General features: G+C 59.0%; 7 protein-coding genes across 7 annotated transcripts; 5 read left to right on the top strand and 2 right to left on the bottom strand.

Annotated features, from left to right (window-relative positions):
• Positions 1 to 16: 16 nt before the first annotated feature.
• On the top strand, positions 17 to 1,539 carry GGTG_05589 (hypothetical protein). Its single transcript, XM_009223393.1, has 3 exons — positions 17 to 118; positions 188 to 1,070; positions 1,159 to 1,539. The coding sequence occupies exons 1-3, from the start codon at positions 88 to 90 to the stop codon at positions 1,397 to 1,399; spliced, it is 1,155 nt and encodes a 384-aa protein (XP_009221657.1). The 5' UTR covers positions 17 to 87; the 3' UTR covers positions 1,400 to 1,539.
• Positions 1,540 to 3,004: 1,465 nt separating this feature from the next.
• On the top strand, positions 3,005 to 3,652 carry GGTG_05588 (hypothetical protein; the record flags this gene model as incomplete). Its single annotated transcript, XM_009223392.1, has 1 exon — positions 3,005 to 3,652. The coding sequence occupies exon 1, from the start codon at positions 3,134 to 3,136 to the stop codon at positions 3,650 to 3,652; it is 519 nt and encodes a 172-aa protein (XP_009221656.1). The 5' UTR covers positions 3,005 to 3,133.
• A 1,821-nt stretch (positions 3,653 to 5,473) lies between these two features.
• On the top strand, positions 5,474 to 6,608 carry GGTG_05587 (hypothetical protein). The gene is made up of 2 exons (XM_009223391.1): positions 5,474 to 6,243; positions 6,311 to 6,608. The coding sequence occupies exons 1-2, from the start codon at positions 5,485 to 5,487 to the stop codon at positions 6,398 to 6,400; spliced, it is 849 nt and encodes a 282-aa protein (XP_009221655.1). The 5' UTR covers positions 5,474 to 5,484; the 3' UTR covers positions 6,401 to 6,608.
• A 53-nt stretch (positions 6,609 to 6,661) lies between these two features.
• Positions 6,662 to 9,269, top strand: GGTG_05586 (T-complex protein 1 subunit eta). The gene is made up of 4 exons (XM_009223390.1): positions 6,662 to 6,924; positions 7,014 to 7,180; positions 7,285 to 7,606; positions 7,691 to 9,269. The coding sequence occupies exons 1-4, from the start codon at positions 6,879 to 6,881 to the stop codon at positions 8,830 to 8,832; spliced, it is 1,677 nt and encodes a 558-aa protein (XP_009221654.1). The 5' UTR covers positions 6,662 to 6,878; the 3' UTR covers positions 8,833 to 9,269.
• Positions 9,043 to 12,256, bottom strand: GGTG_05585 (hypothetical protein). The gene has a single exon (XM_009223389.1). The coding sequence runs from the start codon at positions 11,588 to 11,590 to the stop codon at positions 9,308 to 9,310; it is 2,283 nt and encodes a 760-aa protein (XP_009221653.1). The 5' UTR covers positions 11,591 to 12,256; the 3' UTR covers positions 9,043 to 9,307.
• Positions 12,252 to 13,671, bottom strand: GGTG_05584 (hypothetical protein). Its single transcript, XM_009223388.1, has 4 exons — positions 13,543 to 13,671; positions 13,318 to 13,477; positions 12,714 to 13,263; positions 12,252 to 12,631 (listed from the first exon to the last, which is right to left on the bottom strand). Exons 1-4 carry the CDS (start codon positions 13,592 to 13,594, stop codon positions 12,437 to 12,439), a joined length of 957 nt encoding a protein of 318 aa, XP_009221652.1. The 5' UTR covers positions 13,595 to 13,671; the 3' UTR covers positions 12,252 to 12,436.
• Positions 12,578 to 15,961, top strand: GGTG_05583 (hypothetical protein). The gene is made up of 4 exons (XM_009223387.1): positions 12,578 to 14,534; positions 14,604 to 14,916; positions 14,986 to 15,498; positions 15,595 to 15,961. The coding sequence occupies exons 1-4, from the start codon at positions 14,524 to 14,526 to the stop codon at positions 15,811 to 15,813; spliced, it is 1,056 nt and encodes a 351-aa protein (XP_009221651.1). The 5' UTR covers positions 12,578 to 14,523; the 3' UTR covers positions 15,814 to 15,961.
• The last annotated feature ends 585 nt before the right edge of the window (positions 15,962 to 16,546 follow it).

Below are 16,546 nucleotides of genomic sequence, written 5' to 3'. Positions count from 1 at the left end.
TTCCTCCCCAAAAAAAGTTTGGGGATATTCGTTGGAGCAGGACGTCGTAAGAGCTGCCACTGAAGGCCACCGAGGCAGCAAATCAACATGATAGTGAGAAATGTAGCTATTCGCCACGGTAAGAACATATCCCCCCAAAATGTGCTACGCTAGCCGCCCGTCACTAACTACCCATCTCGTCTACCAGGCCGGGCCGCGGTCGCCGCAGCATCAAGGCAATGCCTTTGCGGCTTATCAACCTCGTCCACTTCGTTTCCCCCCTCGGCACCACCTCCGCCGCCGCTCAACAATGCCGCCCCCACACCCAAGCCATCCACAGCCCCGGCAGCGGTCCCCCGCGTGCGCGACCCGAAGCTGCAGGCTCGGTTCGGCAAGGCCAAGTCCAAGCGGGAGCCGGACCGGACGGCGTTCGACTACGACGCGACGCAGAGGTGGAAGCGCAAGATGGAGAACGTCGGGTCCCTGGTGACGCGCAAGTACGTGCCGGGCGACCTCCTCAAGGACCCCCCGCGGCCCAAGGACGTGACGCTTGAGCTGCTCATGGCGTCGCAGTGCCACATGGGCCACCACAAGAGCCTGTGGAACCCGGCCAACGCGCGCTACATCTACGGCGTGCGCCAGGACATACACGTCATCAGCCTCGAGCAGACGGCGGCGCACCTGCGGCGCGCGGCGCGCGTCGTTGAGGAGGTGGCCTACCACGGCGGCCTCATCCTCTTCGCCGGCACGCGCGCGGGCCACCTCGACATCGTGGTGCGCGCCGCCGAGCTCGGCGGCGGCTGCCACCTCTTCACCAAGTGGGTGCCCGGCGCCATCACGAACCGCGACGTGATCCTCGAGGGCGCCGGCATCAAGATCGTCAACGAGCTCGACAAGCCGCTCGACGGCTTCGAGGAGCACCTGCGCGACCGCCGCCCGCTGGCCCCGGACCTGGTCGTCTGCATGAACCCGCACGACAACTACACGCTCCTGCACGAGTGCGTCACGGCCCAGATCCCGACCATCGGCGTCATCGACACGGATGCGGACCCCACCAAGGTCACGTACCCCATTCCGGCCAACGATGACAGGTGAGACTTTGGTGCTTTCCTTTTTTTTCTTCTATGGCTCGCCGTGAATACACGTGATGCTTACACGTCCTACCCCTGCTTGACAAAGTCTGCGGAGCATAGCCGTCATTTGCGGTGTCCTCGGCAGGGCCGCAGAGCAGGGCCAGAAGCGCAGGCTAGAGGCCGCCGCGACCGGCATCGTCGCGTGGGAGAACCCGACCGACGTCGCGAAATTCTTGAGAAAGGAGGCTGCTGCGGCCGAAGATGCGGCGAAGGAGGAGGTTGCCAGCGATCAGCAGGTCGAGGCCGAGCTGCTCGCCGCCGAGGAGATCAAGCGGCTGATATTATAGACGGCCGGCGGTGTAGCGCATCTCATTCTTGCTGGTCTATGTGTATACCACCGTTGTCGCTTTGTCATGTCCGCTCCCTCTGATACGCGCCACCGATCAGCTGACCATGTATTTCCCGTGTGTCAAAAGGTACTTTCATAAAAGCTCGTATAGAAATGGAAGGCATTTATATAGCCCCTGTCGGTGTCGGCACCTTGGTGGGTCTCTTGATCAGGCATCGTGGGCCAATGCCTCCGTCAGGTTGCCTCCCCTCTTTTTTTTCTCGACGACGCAACACAGCCTACTGTTAGTTTATGCGGAACTTGCCACGATCGTCAACCCCCCGCATTGGCAAACCCGTCGGCGGGTCTTAGAGACCAGGTCCGGACATGAAGGGACCAAATGTCCCAGCATGAGCGTATCCAACGAAAACCCGAATACTTGATTCTAGTGGGAGCTTCAAGCACTTGGCCGAAATATAGGCTATATCCCAAGGGTTCGGGTAAAGAAGAGGACGGAAGAAGAGCCTGTTCTTTGGCTGGCCTAGGCTTCCTTCCTTTTCCTCAAAGAGGCTACATGTGCGACGATGGCCGAGCTAGCTGAAAATCCGGGTAGCTAACGAAAACCAATGGCGAAGACCTCATCGCCGTTTCTCCAAATTGCTCGCAACCAAGATGCGACATTATGACACCCCTCTGACCCAGAAATCTTGATGCCTCTACCCTATCATGGAAGGACCTTGGGAGGATTGATTGAGTTCGAGCCTGTTTTCCGCCCGCTCCAGGCACAGGCATCGGCAGGGAACATCACGGACGCTTGGCAAATCTAAATAAGCCGCCGCTACCCAGGTACAGCATCAGGCCGAAGCTCCTCCGCAGTTCTCCTGCAGACCTCATATTTGATATGCAGGTTCGACGGCTACCCAGGCTGTCGGGGCGGCATTCCGGTGCGGATCGAGTCTATTTTTAACAAACAAAAAACACATCGCGTACCTACTCTCGCCGCCACCGCCCCCTCCTGACGTCTGCCAGGTCTTTGTCTCGGAAGGCATATTCGGTGTGCCCAGGAAAAGTGACGCTTGCCCCTCCTCTTCCTCCTCCTCGCAACGCGCCACGGTCGGTTTCCTTTGGTGTAAGCCTGGCGGTGTCCATCTCGGCTCCGGGGTGTCCTCCCTAACCAATGACAGAAACACCCAACGCACCGCGCAACCCCCCGCCAATTACCCTCCTTGGCATTTGGGAGCAGCAAATGTCTCGATCGCTTTTTTTGCCCTTTTGAGCAGTCACGGTAGGCCGCATCCCTTGCCTTGCTCTTTTGAGCAACAGCCATGGCAAGGCGTCAGTCGGGTTCCCCTCCGCTAAAGAAAGAGTGACGGAGAGGCAAGCGACGTGGGCTTGCTTGTGTGCCCGACGCCGCGGGCATGTTGCCATCTGGGACGCGCCTCGTGCTTGCTGCTCTTGTATATTATGAGCAAGCCGGTGCCCATATCTCCATGCCTTGACCCTCGATCTCACCCCCAACCTGCAAACCTTCTTACTGCCCACTCCAGGTTTCGGGAACCTCGCTCCTCTACGCCGCGTCACCACAACAAAACGCGAAATTCTCTTATACACGACAAGCTCAACACTCTCAGGGTGTCCTGAACCTTTGAGTTTCCAACCAAGCCAGCTAGTCAGCGAGGTCTTCAGAGTCAACGTAGACCGACTCATCACTAGCACCCACACCCAACTACCTACCTACATTCCCAAGGCCGCCATGTCTCTCCTCAAGCGCCTCCTCCTCGCGGCCTCCCTGGCCGCCACCGCCACTCTCGCCTCGCCGCTCGCCGGCGGCGTCGTCCGGCAGGTGGCGCGGCAGGGGCTCGAGAAGAGACAGCAGTGCGGGCTTACCGTCTGCGCGGCCGGCTACAAGTGCTGCAACCCGTTGTGCAGCATGTGCACCAAACCCGGCGTCGTCTGCACCCAGCAAGACTGCGGCCACCTGAGGTCGAGCTACTCGCCGGGCCTGCCCCCGAGGCCGTTTATCACCACCCCGGCGGCCGCTACCGAGACCGTCACCACCGTCCCGACCTTCCAGACCACCCTGGCGCCGCTGCCCTTCCCCGGCGGCGGCGGCGGCGGCGGCGGTGGCGGCGAGAGTCCCGTAACGTGCGGCAAGAACAAGTGCGGCAAGGGCCAGTACTGCTGCAACTCCAGCTGCGGCATCTGCGCCCCGGTCGACGGCGCCTGCATCCAGCTCTTCTGCGCCGCCGGGACGCTGCCTAGCTCCGGCTGAGTGTTGTTCTTTTGCTATGGAATTTTCTTTATCACTGCCGCTCGCCCGTTTCTTGGGGAAACCTGTGTCTGAAGCTTTTTCTTGTCGTTTTCTATTGGCTTTCCCTCGAGCCCACCACGGCACCATGCGTGCGCGGATGTCACAAAGCTCGGGGTTGCCTTCTCTTGGGTGGTTCCTTTGCCGGCCTCACTTTTACCACCGCTTTTTCTTCTTCTTTTTTCTTCTTTTTTTCTTCTTTTTTTTCTTCTTTTTTCTCCTTCTTTTTTCTCCTTCTTTTTTCTCTCTTTTTTTCTAAAAAATTTGGCGGGGCTAAAAACACACTGTAGGAGTCGGTGGTTGACGCAGGTCAAGTTTGGGATCCGAAAAGGGGCACGGAAAACAAAAGCTGAATATGTCTGACCATAGTGTAGGGTAGCACGAGCTGCGGTCAGCTGCTATCACAAAAGAAGATACAAAACACTCTGGTGATGACATCTAAGACACTTGTGCGTCATGCAGCCCCTCGGCACAAATGTGGTTCTATTCAGCCCCAGTAAACGTGACATCACTTAACAGCCATGAGGCCATGTCCGGCGACGATAGTCGACTCGCCCCGTGTTGCTGGGCCTCCGAGTCCCTGGTGCATTCGCAGAGCCTTACCATGCCTTCGGCTTTGTCGACAGTCGGATAGCAGCTCACCACCAGTAGCCGATTATCCCAACGGAATCTGGCACGGGTTTGACAAACGATGACTCTAGGCTCTTACAGATCTCGATGGTGGTGTGGATGAGGTCGAACGAGGCACAATGGACGTAAGTCTTGAGGAATGGGCGTTTGACCCCGATGGAGCTTGCTTGCTTTGGGTTTATCGCATGCCAGGACTTCCGAGTTCCTTTTGAGGATGTGACCTAGTATGCCATTCTCAATACCTTCCATTGAAGAATGGATCCTATTGGGTTGCGGTGGGCACCACTGCGTTTTACTACGTCCCATTCATACCTCATTTGTATTGACCTATTTCTGCGACTTGAGACCTCAGCTCGTACGCAAATATCGTAGCGTTCGCCTGTCTGTCTACAGCATGGGTTTCTCAATACGACGCACGCATGTCGGATCTCTCCGATAGCAGAGAGGTTGACATTTTCAGGTTAGAGCGACGAGACGGGCAGGTGCTTATGGCCTTGCACAACTACTGAGGCTAAAGGATGACTTATACTCCCCAACTTTTGTGCGAGGGTTTATATCGCGCCGATTGAATAATACACTGCTTGATGGGACGCAACACTTCCAGTTTTGGTTTCGATCAACAGCAGCTAAAATATTAAATTAGGAAACACCCAACAGTCAGTTCAAGCCACAGTTTGGCACTTGCTTGCTTCCGTCCGGTATTACCGGGAAGATTTTAGGGGGAATGCCGTTTGCTAAGATGCAAGTCGAAAACACGACATTCCCAGGAAGAGAAACACGTGTCGCCCGTCCTCGGCCAGTTTCACCGTAGAATGGTCTCATAGCAGGCGCCTGCCTAGCTTGTTGTCATAAACAGCGGCTGGGCTTTGTGTGAATGAAGGTAGGCGAGTCTCCACCAGTGTTGAAGGATCCATCCGCCGTTCTCGTGAAGATCGGCAGCCGTAATTATTAGGCGACCTCCGTGCATCGAGATTTAGCTAGCTCGGCGAGAGGGAGTCACAAATGGTCAAGACGCAGCCACCGAGTGATCAGTGTGTTTCAGGGGCCTTGCGCCTCTAGCCGGTAACCGGGAGTCACTAATTTTAAGCTTGGTGGCCTTGCTCCAGGGGAGGGCGATCCGGAGTCCGACCCCTGTAGCGGTTGAGGGAGGAGGAAGGCGGTAGGAGATGAGGGCGCGCCGGAAATTGGACTTGTTGGTGCGATGGCAGTGCGCACAAGACACCCTGATCACCGCCGTGTCTTTACTCGTGTGTCTTCTGCGTGCTCCATCCACCAGTCGTTCGTTCAACCAAGCTTCAAGTGGCACAAGTCGTTTGCTAGCAAGGAACCTCTCTCCCGGAAACCCAAATAGGAAGCAGGCAACGAGTCCCATCCAACGCTACAACATGCACTTCCCAGCCCAGTCGACCGTCCTCGTTGGCGCCCTTGCTATTTTGGGTGGCCTGGTGGAAGGGAAAACGGATTTGGCGGGATGCACCAAGTACACCACAATGGTCGGCAACGTGGCTTCCGTCGTCTGGTTCGTTCCTGATACCCTGGAGATCTGCAGCCTGATGGACTGCGGCGGCGGCCGCGCTCCTCCAAAGAGCAAGCCGGGCTGCCCTCTCTACCAAGGCCCCGAGACCGTCACCCCGTCGTTCCTTGAATCGAACCCATTGAAGACTTCGACCCCGGCCCCGGCCTCGTCCTCGGTGCGGCCAACACTGGCGACACCCACGAGCAGCAGCGTGGCGACGAGCGGCTCTGGAACCGGCGCAGCAGCCAGCTCCGAAACCGGCACCACGGCAGGCCCCGGGGCCAGCACGGCGGTTGGGAGCGGGGCCAACTCAACGGCGGTGTTGGGAACTGGTGCGACCGGTGGCTCAGGATCTGCCGCCATCACGAGCCCTCCTACATCCAAGACCGGGGCGTCCACCTCTCCGTCGGTAGGTCGCAAACCATGCCTGCATATTGTTTATGGAGACTTAAACTGACGATATAAAACACAAACAGGCGCCTGCGGGATCCGCAGCGGCGCCAGTAGCTGTCATGAGAGGCCTGCCTGTGCTGATGGGTCTGGCTGCCACTGTCTTGTTCTTGTGATCCAAGGTTGAATGAAGACCCACAATCTGATCACTGCCTGTAGAGGTATGCTCGTTGTCGGTCAAAGAATCGAATGGCTTGGTCACATTTGTCCATCAACTGTCGCGACGGTTTGGAGGAACGGCACGGGGTGGGTGTCAGGGCGTCATCCATAGAAATTTCCTATCAATGGAATGTCAAAGCAATACACCAACACGTGACCTCCGCCTAACCTTGCCGCGTCATCTATCATTCTCCTTATCGCTACCTGGACCGTGCACCTGTAACCCCACGTCGAAGCTCCAGGCAGGACAACGGCGGCGGTGACATGGATTTTTTTCCAAGGAGCTTCGAGAAAGCGGCGACGACACGAGCTCCGCATCAGATGCTGTGACTGCTCCAACCCTGACAAAAAACCCGAGCCGAGCCACACGAGATATCCCAGAGCCATCCGTCACCGAAGCAGCTCCAGAGTCGTCCCTTTCGGTGCTTTGCAAACATGTCTTTCGGTGGTCAAACGCCCACCATCATCGTCCTAAAAGAGGGTCCGTTTCCCCGCGCTGCCCCTGCCACCATCGCGAACCTCCCGCGTCGAGAGCCAGAGCTGACCCGAGCTACCCCTCTCTGCGAACAGGAACCGACACCTCTCAGGGCAAGGGACAGATCATCTCCAACATCAATGCTTGCTTGGCTGTTCAGGCAACCATCAAGTCAACCCTCGGTCCTTATGGCGGCGACCTGTTGATGGTGGACGCGAACGGCAAGCAGACGATCACGAACGATGGAGCGACGGTGATGAAGGTATGGGGCTGCAGCGGAGATGGCTGCTTTGCCTTGCATCCCCGCTGTCTTTTATCCGCAGTCGTAGTTCAGGCGCTGACACGGCTGCTGCCTCTCCCCAACAGCTTTTGGACATTGTCCACCCCGCGGCGCGGATCCTGGTAGACATTGCGAGGTCACAAGACGCCGAGGTTGGCGATGGCACGACATCAGTAGTGGTTCTGGCGGGCGAGATCCTGAAGGAGGTCAAGGAGCATGTCGAGAATGGTGTAAGCTCCCAGATCATCATCAAGGGCCTGCGGCGCGCCTGCTCCGTCGCCGTCAACAAGATCAAGGAGATCGCCATCAGCACCGACGAGGGGAGCCACAGGGAAACGCTGGTCAAGCTTGCAGCCACGGCCATGACAAGCAAACTGATCAAGCGGAATACCGAGTTCTTCACTAAGAGTATGTTTTCCTGATGGTATACAGCGCACAGTTTGAGACTGCTCGGATGTATGGGAACTGACATCGCATCTCTCAACTATCTAGTGGTTGTCGACTCGGTGCTATCTCTCGACCAAGACGATCTCAACGAAAAGTTAATAGGTATCAAGAAGATCCCGGGTGGCTCGCTCACCGAGTCGCTTTTTGTCAACGGCGTAGCATTCAAGAAGACCTTCTCGTACGCTGGCTTCGAGCAGCAGCCCAAGTCGTTCAAGAAGCCCAAGATTGTGTGCCTAAACGTGGAGCTGGAGCTCAAGGCCGAGAAGGACAACGCCGAGGTGCGGGTGGAGCAGGTCGCCGAGTACCAGGCCATCGTGGATGCCGAGTGGCAGATTATCTTCAAGAAGCTCGAGGCAGTCCACCAGACGGGCGCCAAGGTGGTGCTGAGCAAGCTCCCCATTGGCGACCTGGCGACGCAGTACTTTGCCGACCGCGACATCTTCTGCGCCGGTCGTGTGGCGAGTGAGGATATGGAACGTGTCGTCCAGGCGACGGGCTCGACGGTGCAGTCGACGTGCTCCGACATACGACCCGAGCATCTGGGCACCTGCGGCACCTTCGAGGAGCGCCAGATGGGTGGCGAGCGCTTCAACTTCTTCGAGGACTGCCCCGAGGCCAAGACGTGCACGCTCGTGCTGCGCGGCGGCGCCGAGCAGTTTATCGCCGAGGTCGAGCGCTCGCTGCACGATGCCATCATGATCGTCAAACGCGCCATTCGCAACCGGACCATCGTTGCCGGCGGCGGCGCAGTCGAGATGGAGGTGTCGGCTCACCTGCATCAGTTCGCCGACCTCAAGAACCAGGCGCACAAGCAGCAGGCCGTTATCAAGTCGTTCGCCAAGGCTCTCGAGGTCATCCCACGCCAGCTGTGCGACAATGCTGGCTTCGATGCCACCGACATTCTAAACAAGCTCCGCGTCGAGCACCGCAAGGGACACACTTGGGCTGGAGTTGATTTCACCAACGAGGGCGTCGCCGACCTCATGGAGCGCTTCGTCTGGGAGCCAGCCCTTGTCAAGATCAACGCGATCCAGGCCGCCACCGAGGCCTGCTGTCTTATACTCGGGGTCGACGAGACAATCCGCAATGAGGAGAGCGCGGCGCCCCAGGCTCCCGGCCAGGGGCTGCCCCCGGGAGCGGCCCAGAGGGCATTGAGGGGAAGGGGAAGGGGAATGCCAAGGCGATAAATGGCGGATAATCAAGAGGTCCATATGTCGACTATCTCTGCTCAGTCTCAAAGTGTAGACAGCGAGAATGGACTGTGTGATACCAAACACATACGTGGTAGTTGAGGAAGAAAAAGAAAGAGAAAAGGACTGGCGCACATGGTATAGATCTGGGTGTATTCTAGCTCCTGCGGAGTTCCGAACAACCATGACCATCACGATGGTATTTCAGGGGATGCACTCGCTGTCCTCAAACGACTTTATGATTCTGTCAGCCATATTTCCAAGCCAACAAAAAACGGCGGTGACGGCATGTCGGTCTATATATGGTATGATATGATATGAAGAGATCTGAAAGCAAACATTACTCTGGGAAAACCCAGGCGGACCGCTAGCCCAACGTAGATACCTAGGTAGTCCCCATATGGTATCCGCTAAACGCCACCTTTCCCTTCCGGCCATTCACTCCCCCCTCCCCCTCCCTTGCCCGCCCGCGCTATCGGACCGCGCCGGGCGCGCATGCCAGTCTGGACGCCTCGGGACCGGTGGCCGCCGCCGCCGCCGCGTCGAGTTCCATGCCGGCATCGCGTGCGGCCGCCCCCACCGCGACCCCGTCCGCGCCGGCGTTTTCGTGACCGCCGCCGCCGCCGTCTTCGTCGTCGTCCTGCTGCTCGATCAGCATGTCCATGTCGCGGTCGACGGCCTCGCGGTCCTCCATCTTGTCGTCGCCGCCGTCGTCGGGCGGCGAGGACCCGGGGCTCTGAGGGGTGCCGTGGGCGCCGTCCGAGTCGTGGTGGTGGTGGTGGTGATGGTGGCTCATATGGTCGAGGTGATGGTGGTGATGATGGTGGTGCTCCTCTGCGGCGGCGGCGACGGCGGCGTGGCTGAGCAGTGCCTGGAACGGATCCGGATCGGGGTGGTGGTGGTGGTGGTGGTGGCTGCCGTCAAAGGGGCTGAACGGGTCCGAGTTCGGGTCCGGGTCGTGCGGGTGGTGGGCGAGGTGGTGGTGCGACGACGGCTGGCTGATGATCTGCGGGTCGATGGGCTGGTCGTAGTCGGCCACGGAGGCGTGGTGGGGGTGGTGGTGGTGGTGGTGGTGGTGGTGCGGGTGGAGGCCGCTGCTGTGCGGCTGGTCCTGCAGCATCGGGTTGTGGCCCCCGGGGATGGCGGCGGGCTGCCGCGACATGCGCAGGCCGCGCGACGCGTGCAGCATCTCGGCCGGCGACATGACGGTCATGGCGGACGGGTCGGCGAAGGCCATGGTTGAGGATGGTATGGTGAAGGACGACATTGCGTGCTGGGGGTGTGTCGCGTGCGACGAAGATTCGGGTGGCCCGCCGCCAGAGTCTGCGGGTGGGCGGCGGTGATGTATAGAGTCGGATGGCTGCTGCTGCTGCTGCTGCTGCTGCCGCGCGCGTGTGCTGCCCAGAGGGAGATGGGATGTTGCCCGGGACGAGGGTTCGTTGAGAGCCGTGGCGAGGAAATTCTTGGCAGCCCCTGCCTTCCCCGACATCATCGACATGGATGTCTTCTGCGGACCGAGACCGATTGAGGTGCCGTTCATAGCGGCAGTGGCGGCGGTGGTGCCGACAGAGGCCATGGGATGAGCCTTGGAAGTCCCCGAAGCAGGCTGAGTGCCACCATTACGTATGTGACTTGCAGACACGCTCCCGGACAAGGCTGCGGCTATGATAACAGCAGCAGCCGAAGCCCCTGCTGCCGTGGCGGATGCTGCAGAAGGCGTCTTGCCCAGCTCCTTGCATTCGGTGCAGTTCCTGATGACGTCGGACACGGTCTCCTTGATGCGGCTCCAGTGGTACTTCTCGGCGATGGTGGCGGTGGTGCGGTTGATGCCGCCGTGCTGCAGCATGTGGACCTGGCGCGAGATGTCGTACTGGCGGCGGGGGTCCGAGATGACCTCCTTGCCCTTGAGCATGAGGCGGTCGTCGTCGAGCAGCTTATAGTGGGTGGCGGCGCTCCGGAGCCTGCTTTTCTCGGCGCGGTCAGCCCCGCTGGGGTACTTGCCGAACTTGAGGTAGAACTTGATCTTGTCGAAACGCTCTTCACTCACGAAGTCGTCGGCGTCCGAGGCGACCAGGTCGCGGCCGTACATGATGGCGTCGATGAGCTGGCCCGGGTAGCTCTTGAGGTTGCCGCAGCCCTTGACGCGGCCGATGCGCTTGAACCCGAGCCCGTCCCAGATCTTGCACGAGGCCACGTTGGTCTCGTACACGAGGTTGAAGACGGAGTAGGTGTAGCCGAGCTTGGGGGCCCACTCGAGGTACGTCTCGCCCATGAGGCGGCCGACGCCGCGGTTGCGCGACGCGTCGGTGACGAGGAAGCCGGCGTTGCACACGTGGCTGGAGCGGCCCGGGTAGTTGGGCTTGATGTAGAAGCTGCCGAGGCACTCGCGCGCCCAGTCCTTGCCCTCGACCACCTCGTCGGCGCTGCCGATGCTGCCTAGCAGCATGACGCCGCCAAAGTTCTGGAACCAGTACGACGCGAAGCGGTCGAAGGGCATGGGCTCGATCATGGGATACGTGTCGCCGCCCTCGACCTCCTTCTTGAACTGGTCGCTCAGGTACTGCAGCAGCGTCAGGGGCACCTGGAGCTGCGACGCGAACGGCACGATGGTGGCCACCGTCTGCCGGTCCCGGAGCGTGACCTGCCGCGGGACTATGGTTGGCGGCAGCGAGGGGTTCTGGGGGTCCGGAAAGGGGGGCTCCCCCGACACCCGGTATATAGTAGGGGTGTAGGGGTCGTCCATCATGGCAGGCATTTTTCTTTTCGTTTTCTTTTCTTTTCTTCTTCCTTTTGTCCTTTCTCCTCCCGCTTCTCTCCTTCCACCCCTGCCCCTTTCTGTCTCGGCTGACAACAGCAGTGGCACCCTAGGATGCACCTCTGCAGCCGTCTCCTCGCTCCCTACGGGCGGCCGCCTATATTTGATCCACCCCTGTTAGCACGACAGCGAATTTGTAGCGTCAAGTGCATTCAAAGCCGGCCTGCTGTTGTTTGGTATCTTTTTATCGCAGCACCAAACTGGCAACTTGCACACGCCGACAGAGGCTGCGAAGGCCGGCCCTGTTAAGCGAGCTGAACCCCCCAACTATGGCAGACCCGACAAACGACGGCTATGCAGGTATCCCGTGCCGCCCGTCCTCTGTCTAGGGCGATCGGCCGAACACGCCTGTCCAGGGCGTCAGCAAGGCTGCGTCGCCGGTAGCGGGCAGCTGGACCAGCGTTTCGGGGCGTGCCCGTCTCACCCACACGACGCAGATACAGAGCCAATCAACGATTGATGGCTGATGGGCTCCGCCCCTGAGGTTTTGGCGGGGATGCCTGTGTTGGGCTGGGCGTTTTGCTGCGGGCGGCGGCTTGTCGATGATCGGTCTTGTCGAGGATGAAATCTGCGCATGCGAAGTTTTCAGTCCGCGGGGCCTTGGCGGTGCTTCTAGAATTTTATTGCCATTGATTTTCATTTTCTTTGACCATTGCTTTTGCTGCCTAAATGGGAAAGTGTGGCGCAGTCGCTGTGGCACCCGACCCGTTGCGGCTGAAGTACATTGAATGATGTCATCAACGTTCAGCTCCCACTCCACCAATACCCGCACATCGGCTCGTCTATTTACAACTGGTCCACCAGCTTCTCAGCGACGTAATCCACGTTCGTGCCAAACGTATCGGGCTTGCACTGGAGGTAAATAGCGCCATCCTCGACCACCACCTCTCCGTACGAGCCATACTTGAGCTGGTCCACGATCCGGAAGCGGAACTCGCCCGACTCCAGGACCTCGTTGAGACCCTCGCGCAGCATCTCGTCCTAGATGGGCGGACACGACTGTTAGTGGACGTCTTGCACAAACGCCAATTGATATGCCTAGCAGGGACAGGGGGGAACAAACCTCGCCAAACTTCTGGTACTTGGCCTGGTATTCCAGCCCCTCGTAGTAGCGGCGCACAAAGTTGCCGAGGTTCTGCTGCCAGTCGTCCCTCATCACCTTCTTCTTGTCCTTGGCCTTGGCCTCGGTCATCTTGGCGAAAGCCTCCTCGAAGTTGGGCACCAGCTTGATCTCGGGCCTCTCGAGCATTTCGGCAAGCTTCTTGCGCGTCTCCTCGATCTTGGCGTCGTATTCCATCCGGATGTCGTTCCGGGCGAGGTAGCTCATGGGCGCCGACGTGCCGGGAGCCGGGGCCGCGTCGTTGAGGGCCTGGGCGAACTTGGTCCCATCGATGCAGTAGTCGACGTTGGTGCCGAGGCACTGGGGCGCGAACCCGAGGCGGATGCGGCCGTCGGCGATCTCGACGCCGCCGTACGAGCCAAGCTTCTTCTCCTCGTCAAAGTCCAGGATCATCGAATGCTCGTAGGCGATCTCGTTGATCTCCTTGACGGCTTCCTCCTCGCCGTGCTGCTGGATGAAGTACTTCAGCTGGTAGATGGCGCCGGCGACGTAGCTGTTTACTGTCAGTTGCCGGGCTATGATGGCGAGAAGAAAGAATACAACTCACGCAGCAATGCAGCTACCCAGGCTCTCCTTGGCGTAGCCATCGTTGTGGTACGGCCAGATGGCGAGGGGGTTGATCTCCTTGAGGGACCACTCGACTCCTCCCAGAAGCTCAGTGAGCTCCTTCTCGAACCCCTCCTTCTTGTTCTCCCAATCGTCACGGACTGAAGGTCCATTGTCAGCAGGAGATCATGGTGGGGTCAAGGGGATGGGTCACTTGTAGCCATACCGTTCTTCCTCAGGGCGAGGGGGAGCTTCTCGGCAGGGGGAAGGCGAGGCATTGTGACTGATGGGTAAAAGCTGGATGGACGAGATTGTAAAAGTGGAATGGTGTGGGAATGCCTAGTCGAGTGTGGCGTGGTGATGGAGTGTTGGGAAGGGAGAAGTGATGTGGGAAGTGGCCGGCTTTTTAAAAGATTCCAGCGACCAACACGGCCCTCACACAGCCATCCTCTCTTGCTTCCTATCAGGCAGCACTTCTCCAACCAAGGCAGCTGGCGGAGAATCCCCCCTCCTTCCCCCGAACATCCCGCTCGATCGCCGCAAGTATGCGGTTCAGCCGCAGATACAAGGGAGGCTTCAGACCGCCCCACGGGCTGGAAGATGTCACACTATACGCAAGACGCGAACAGCGGGATCCGCCAACCACGGCGCTACCCTGCAGCCCGCGGGAGTCACCTACATCACCCCGTCCGTTATGGGCCACCCCGTCCCTGGCTGATGTGGAGGGCTGTGTCTAGTGCCATCCGGGTAGCGAGGCGGTGTCAGTCCATGTCTGCCCCTGGCATGTGCGGTGTGCGCTGCTGGAAGCGCGGGACGTGAAGGGTCCACGGCGCTATCTGCGCCTAGGCCGGGACGGCGCAGCCTAGCTCGGAATGTGAGACCAAGACAACGTGCCCGGCTGCCTGCGCTATTCTCCGAGATGCGCCACGATGTTCAGCTGAGCGGGGTCGACAGGTGTTGGCGCGATGCACCCACGCCTGCCAGAAAGCCTGAAAGCTTCTCTTCTGGAAAGAAAAGCAATGTCGACAGTTCTGTTGGCGAGCTAGTTTCTCAACATCTTCAATCACAGGCGCCTTCTTGACTGGCCTGCTCTCGCCCAGTTTTGTTATTCCAAGTAAGCCTCCACAGCCAACGATTCATACCCGTAGCTCGTCTCGAAGCCGAAACCCCTTCACCAAAAAGAATTTAGCCAAAAAAAAAAATCAACATGGCGCCGGTGTAAGTTGTCACAATGCCATGTAATTCTTGGGAAAATTGGCCAATCTGACGCCTATCTCGCCAATCTAGGCCTCTCAAAGTCCAGGTCGGCATCCGCGACCACTGGAATAACAAGGACGCGCCGGTGCAGGTCGCACTGAAAGAGCTCCAGGGGCTCCTCGGCCTTCAGGTCGAAATTGAGCCCGAGTGGCCGCTCATCCTCGCCGAGCTCGACAGCTTCTACATCGACAAGGGCAACTTTGCTGCCGCCGTGGCCGGGGCTGTCGAGACATGGGCCAAGGCGCTGACGGAGCTTCTCGATGACGAGAAGAACGAGCTGTGGACAGAGAAGCTCCTGGAGAAGCTCAAGGAGTCGTGGTCGCGTCTGCGGGCCTTTGTCGATGTAAGTCTTGGTATCCTGCCTTGACATTGGTGAGTGAGCTGGTGGATGCTGAAAAAAAGGAATTTTCAGGTCAGCAAAGACACCAGTGCGTCGACCGAGTTCTCCCACGAACGAGGGGGCTTCGTCATCACGCTGCCCCGGCGGACGCTGAACCAGCCATATGAGCTGTTCCCGCTGTACAAGGGCGAGATCCACGCGTCCTTTGACGAAGGCAGAAAGAAGAAGAGCGTAAAGCTCCCTAGCCACTCCGCGCCGGCCGCAGGCGACGACTGGGCCGACGTGGAGGTGGACGAGGCCACGGGCAAGCTCGAGGTCGTAGAGAAGGCGACACCAGCGGCAATGGTAGCGGCAGCCGTCAGCGGCGGTGCTCCTCCGCCCGGGCTGCCGAAGCCCGAGTTCATGCCCAACGCCGACACCCTGCCGCGGCCGGACGAGCTGCTCCTGAGGCCGCCGTACCACCTCATCGTGCACGCCAAGGGCCTGACCGAGGTCGAGGTCCAGTGCAGCCACAGCCCGTCGCTGTCCTTCATCGCCGACTACCTGAAGCGCTGGAGCCGCGCGAACCACAACATGACCAACAAGGTGAGCCGTCTGAGGCCAGACTCTCTGCCCGCCGCCGCGTGAGAGCGAACGACGAGACTGACAAATAGCACCCGCCGCCCCACCCGAAAAAAAAAGCCTCCTTCGGTGACGGTCAAGCTCCAGCAGGCGGCTTTCGGCCTGGGCGCCATGTACGACTGCCTATGGCTCGTCGCGGACAACCGCTACGGGCCGCAGCAGACAGTCTCGCCCACAATCATTCTCGCGCTCGTTGAGGGTGTGTTGGGGTACGACAAGATCTCCGGCGACGGCGGGTCGTGGACGTACCGTCGGGATATCCCTTTCAAGACCATCTAGAGGCCGCTAAGCGACCAAACAAGGTAAACCGTGAGCGGAATAAGCGAGCGCAAGTTGCACTAGATAGAACCTTACCTAGCTACATTATCGGGAAAATGCGGCCCACCTTGTGTCTCGACCTTGGAATCGGGCGGTCTGTATTAGTTGGAATCGACCTGAGGTTCCAGCCATCCAGCTTGCATTCTCGCTTGTTGCTTGTCACAGCCCCAAACGCCAACGCTAGTCCCTGCTAGTGTAGGGAGAGAGCTGTAGGCCTGTCACCTGTCAACGTCCCACGGCGGAGTGTGGGGGAGTGCGTGTCCCATCAGACTTCTAGACCATCACACCACCGCCAGCCCTATCGAGGAAAGCTCAGGGGTGCGCTGTGTGGAACCAAGCATTCCCGGGAGCGGTCCGCGGCGTCGAGAGTACAGTAGCGTGGTCCGACGACGTGCGTGGAATGCACCACCTCAGCCGCAGCGGGATACGGCACTCGTTTAGAATAGACATGCCAAGCACCTAGGCACGCCTACCACAAAAGGAAAGGCAGTTCTATAGAGGAACAGGAACAGGAACAGGAACAGGAATCGATACGGAACCAAAGATAAAGAAAAAGAAAAATGGAATTAAAGCATGAAAGGAAAAACTGGGATAACAAGGGATGATGACAGGAAAAAAATATGACGGCACTAACAATTTCGTTCAACCTCCGGGACCTCCCGTAGGACTGCCGTCTTTTTTGTGGTGAGCGTGG

Source organism: Gaeumannomyces tritici (genome assembly GCF_000145635.1).
Source record: "Gaeumannomyces tritici R3-111a-1 unplaced genomic scaffold supercont2.3, whole genome shotgun sequence".
NCBI classification, from domain to species: domain Eukaryota; kingdom Fungi; phylum Ascomycota; class Sordariomycetes; order Magnaporthales; family Magnaporthaceae; genus Gaeumannomyces; species Gaeumannomyces tritici.
Note: the sequence above shows the minus strand (reverse complement) of the source record. Positions and strands in the feature narration are given on the sequence as shown.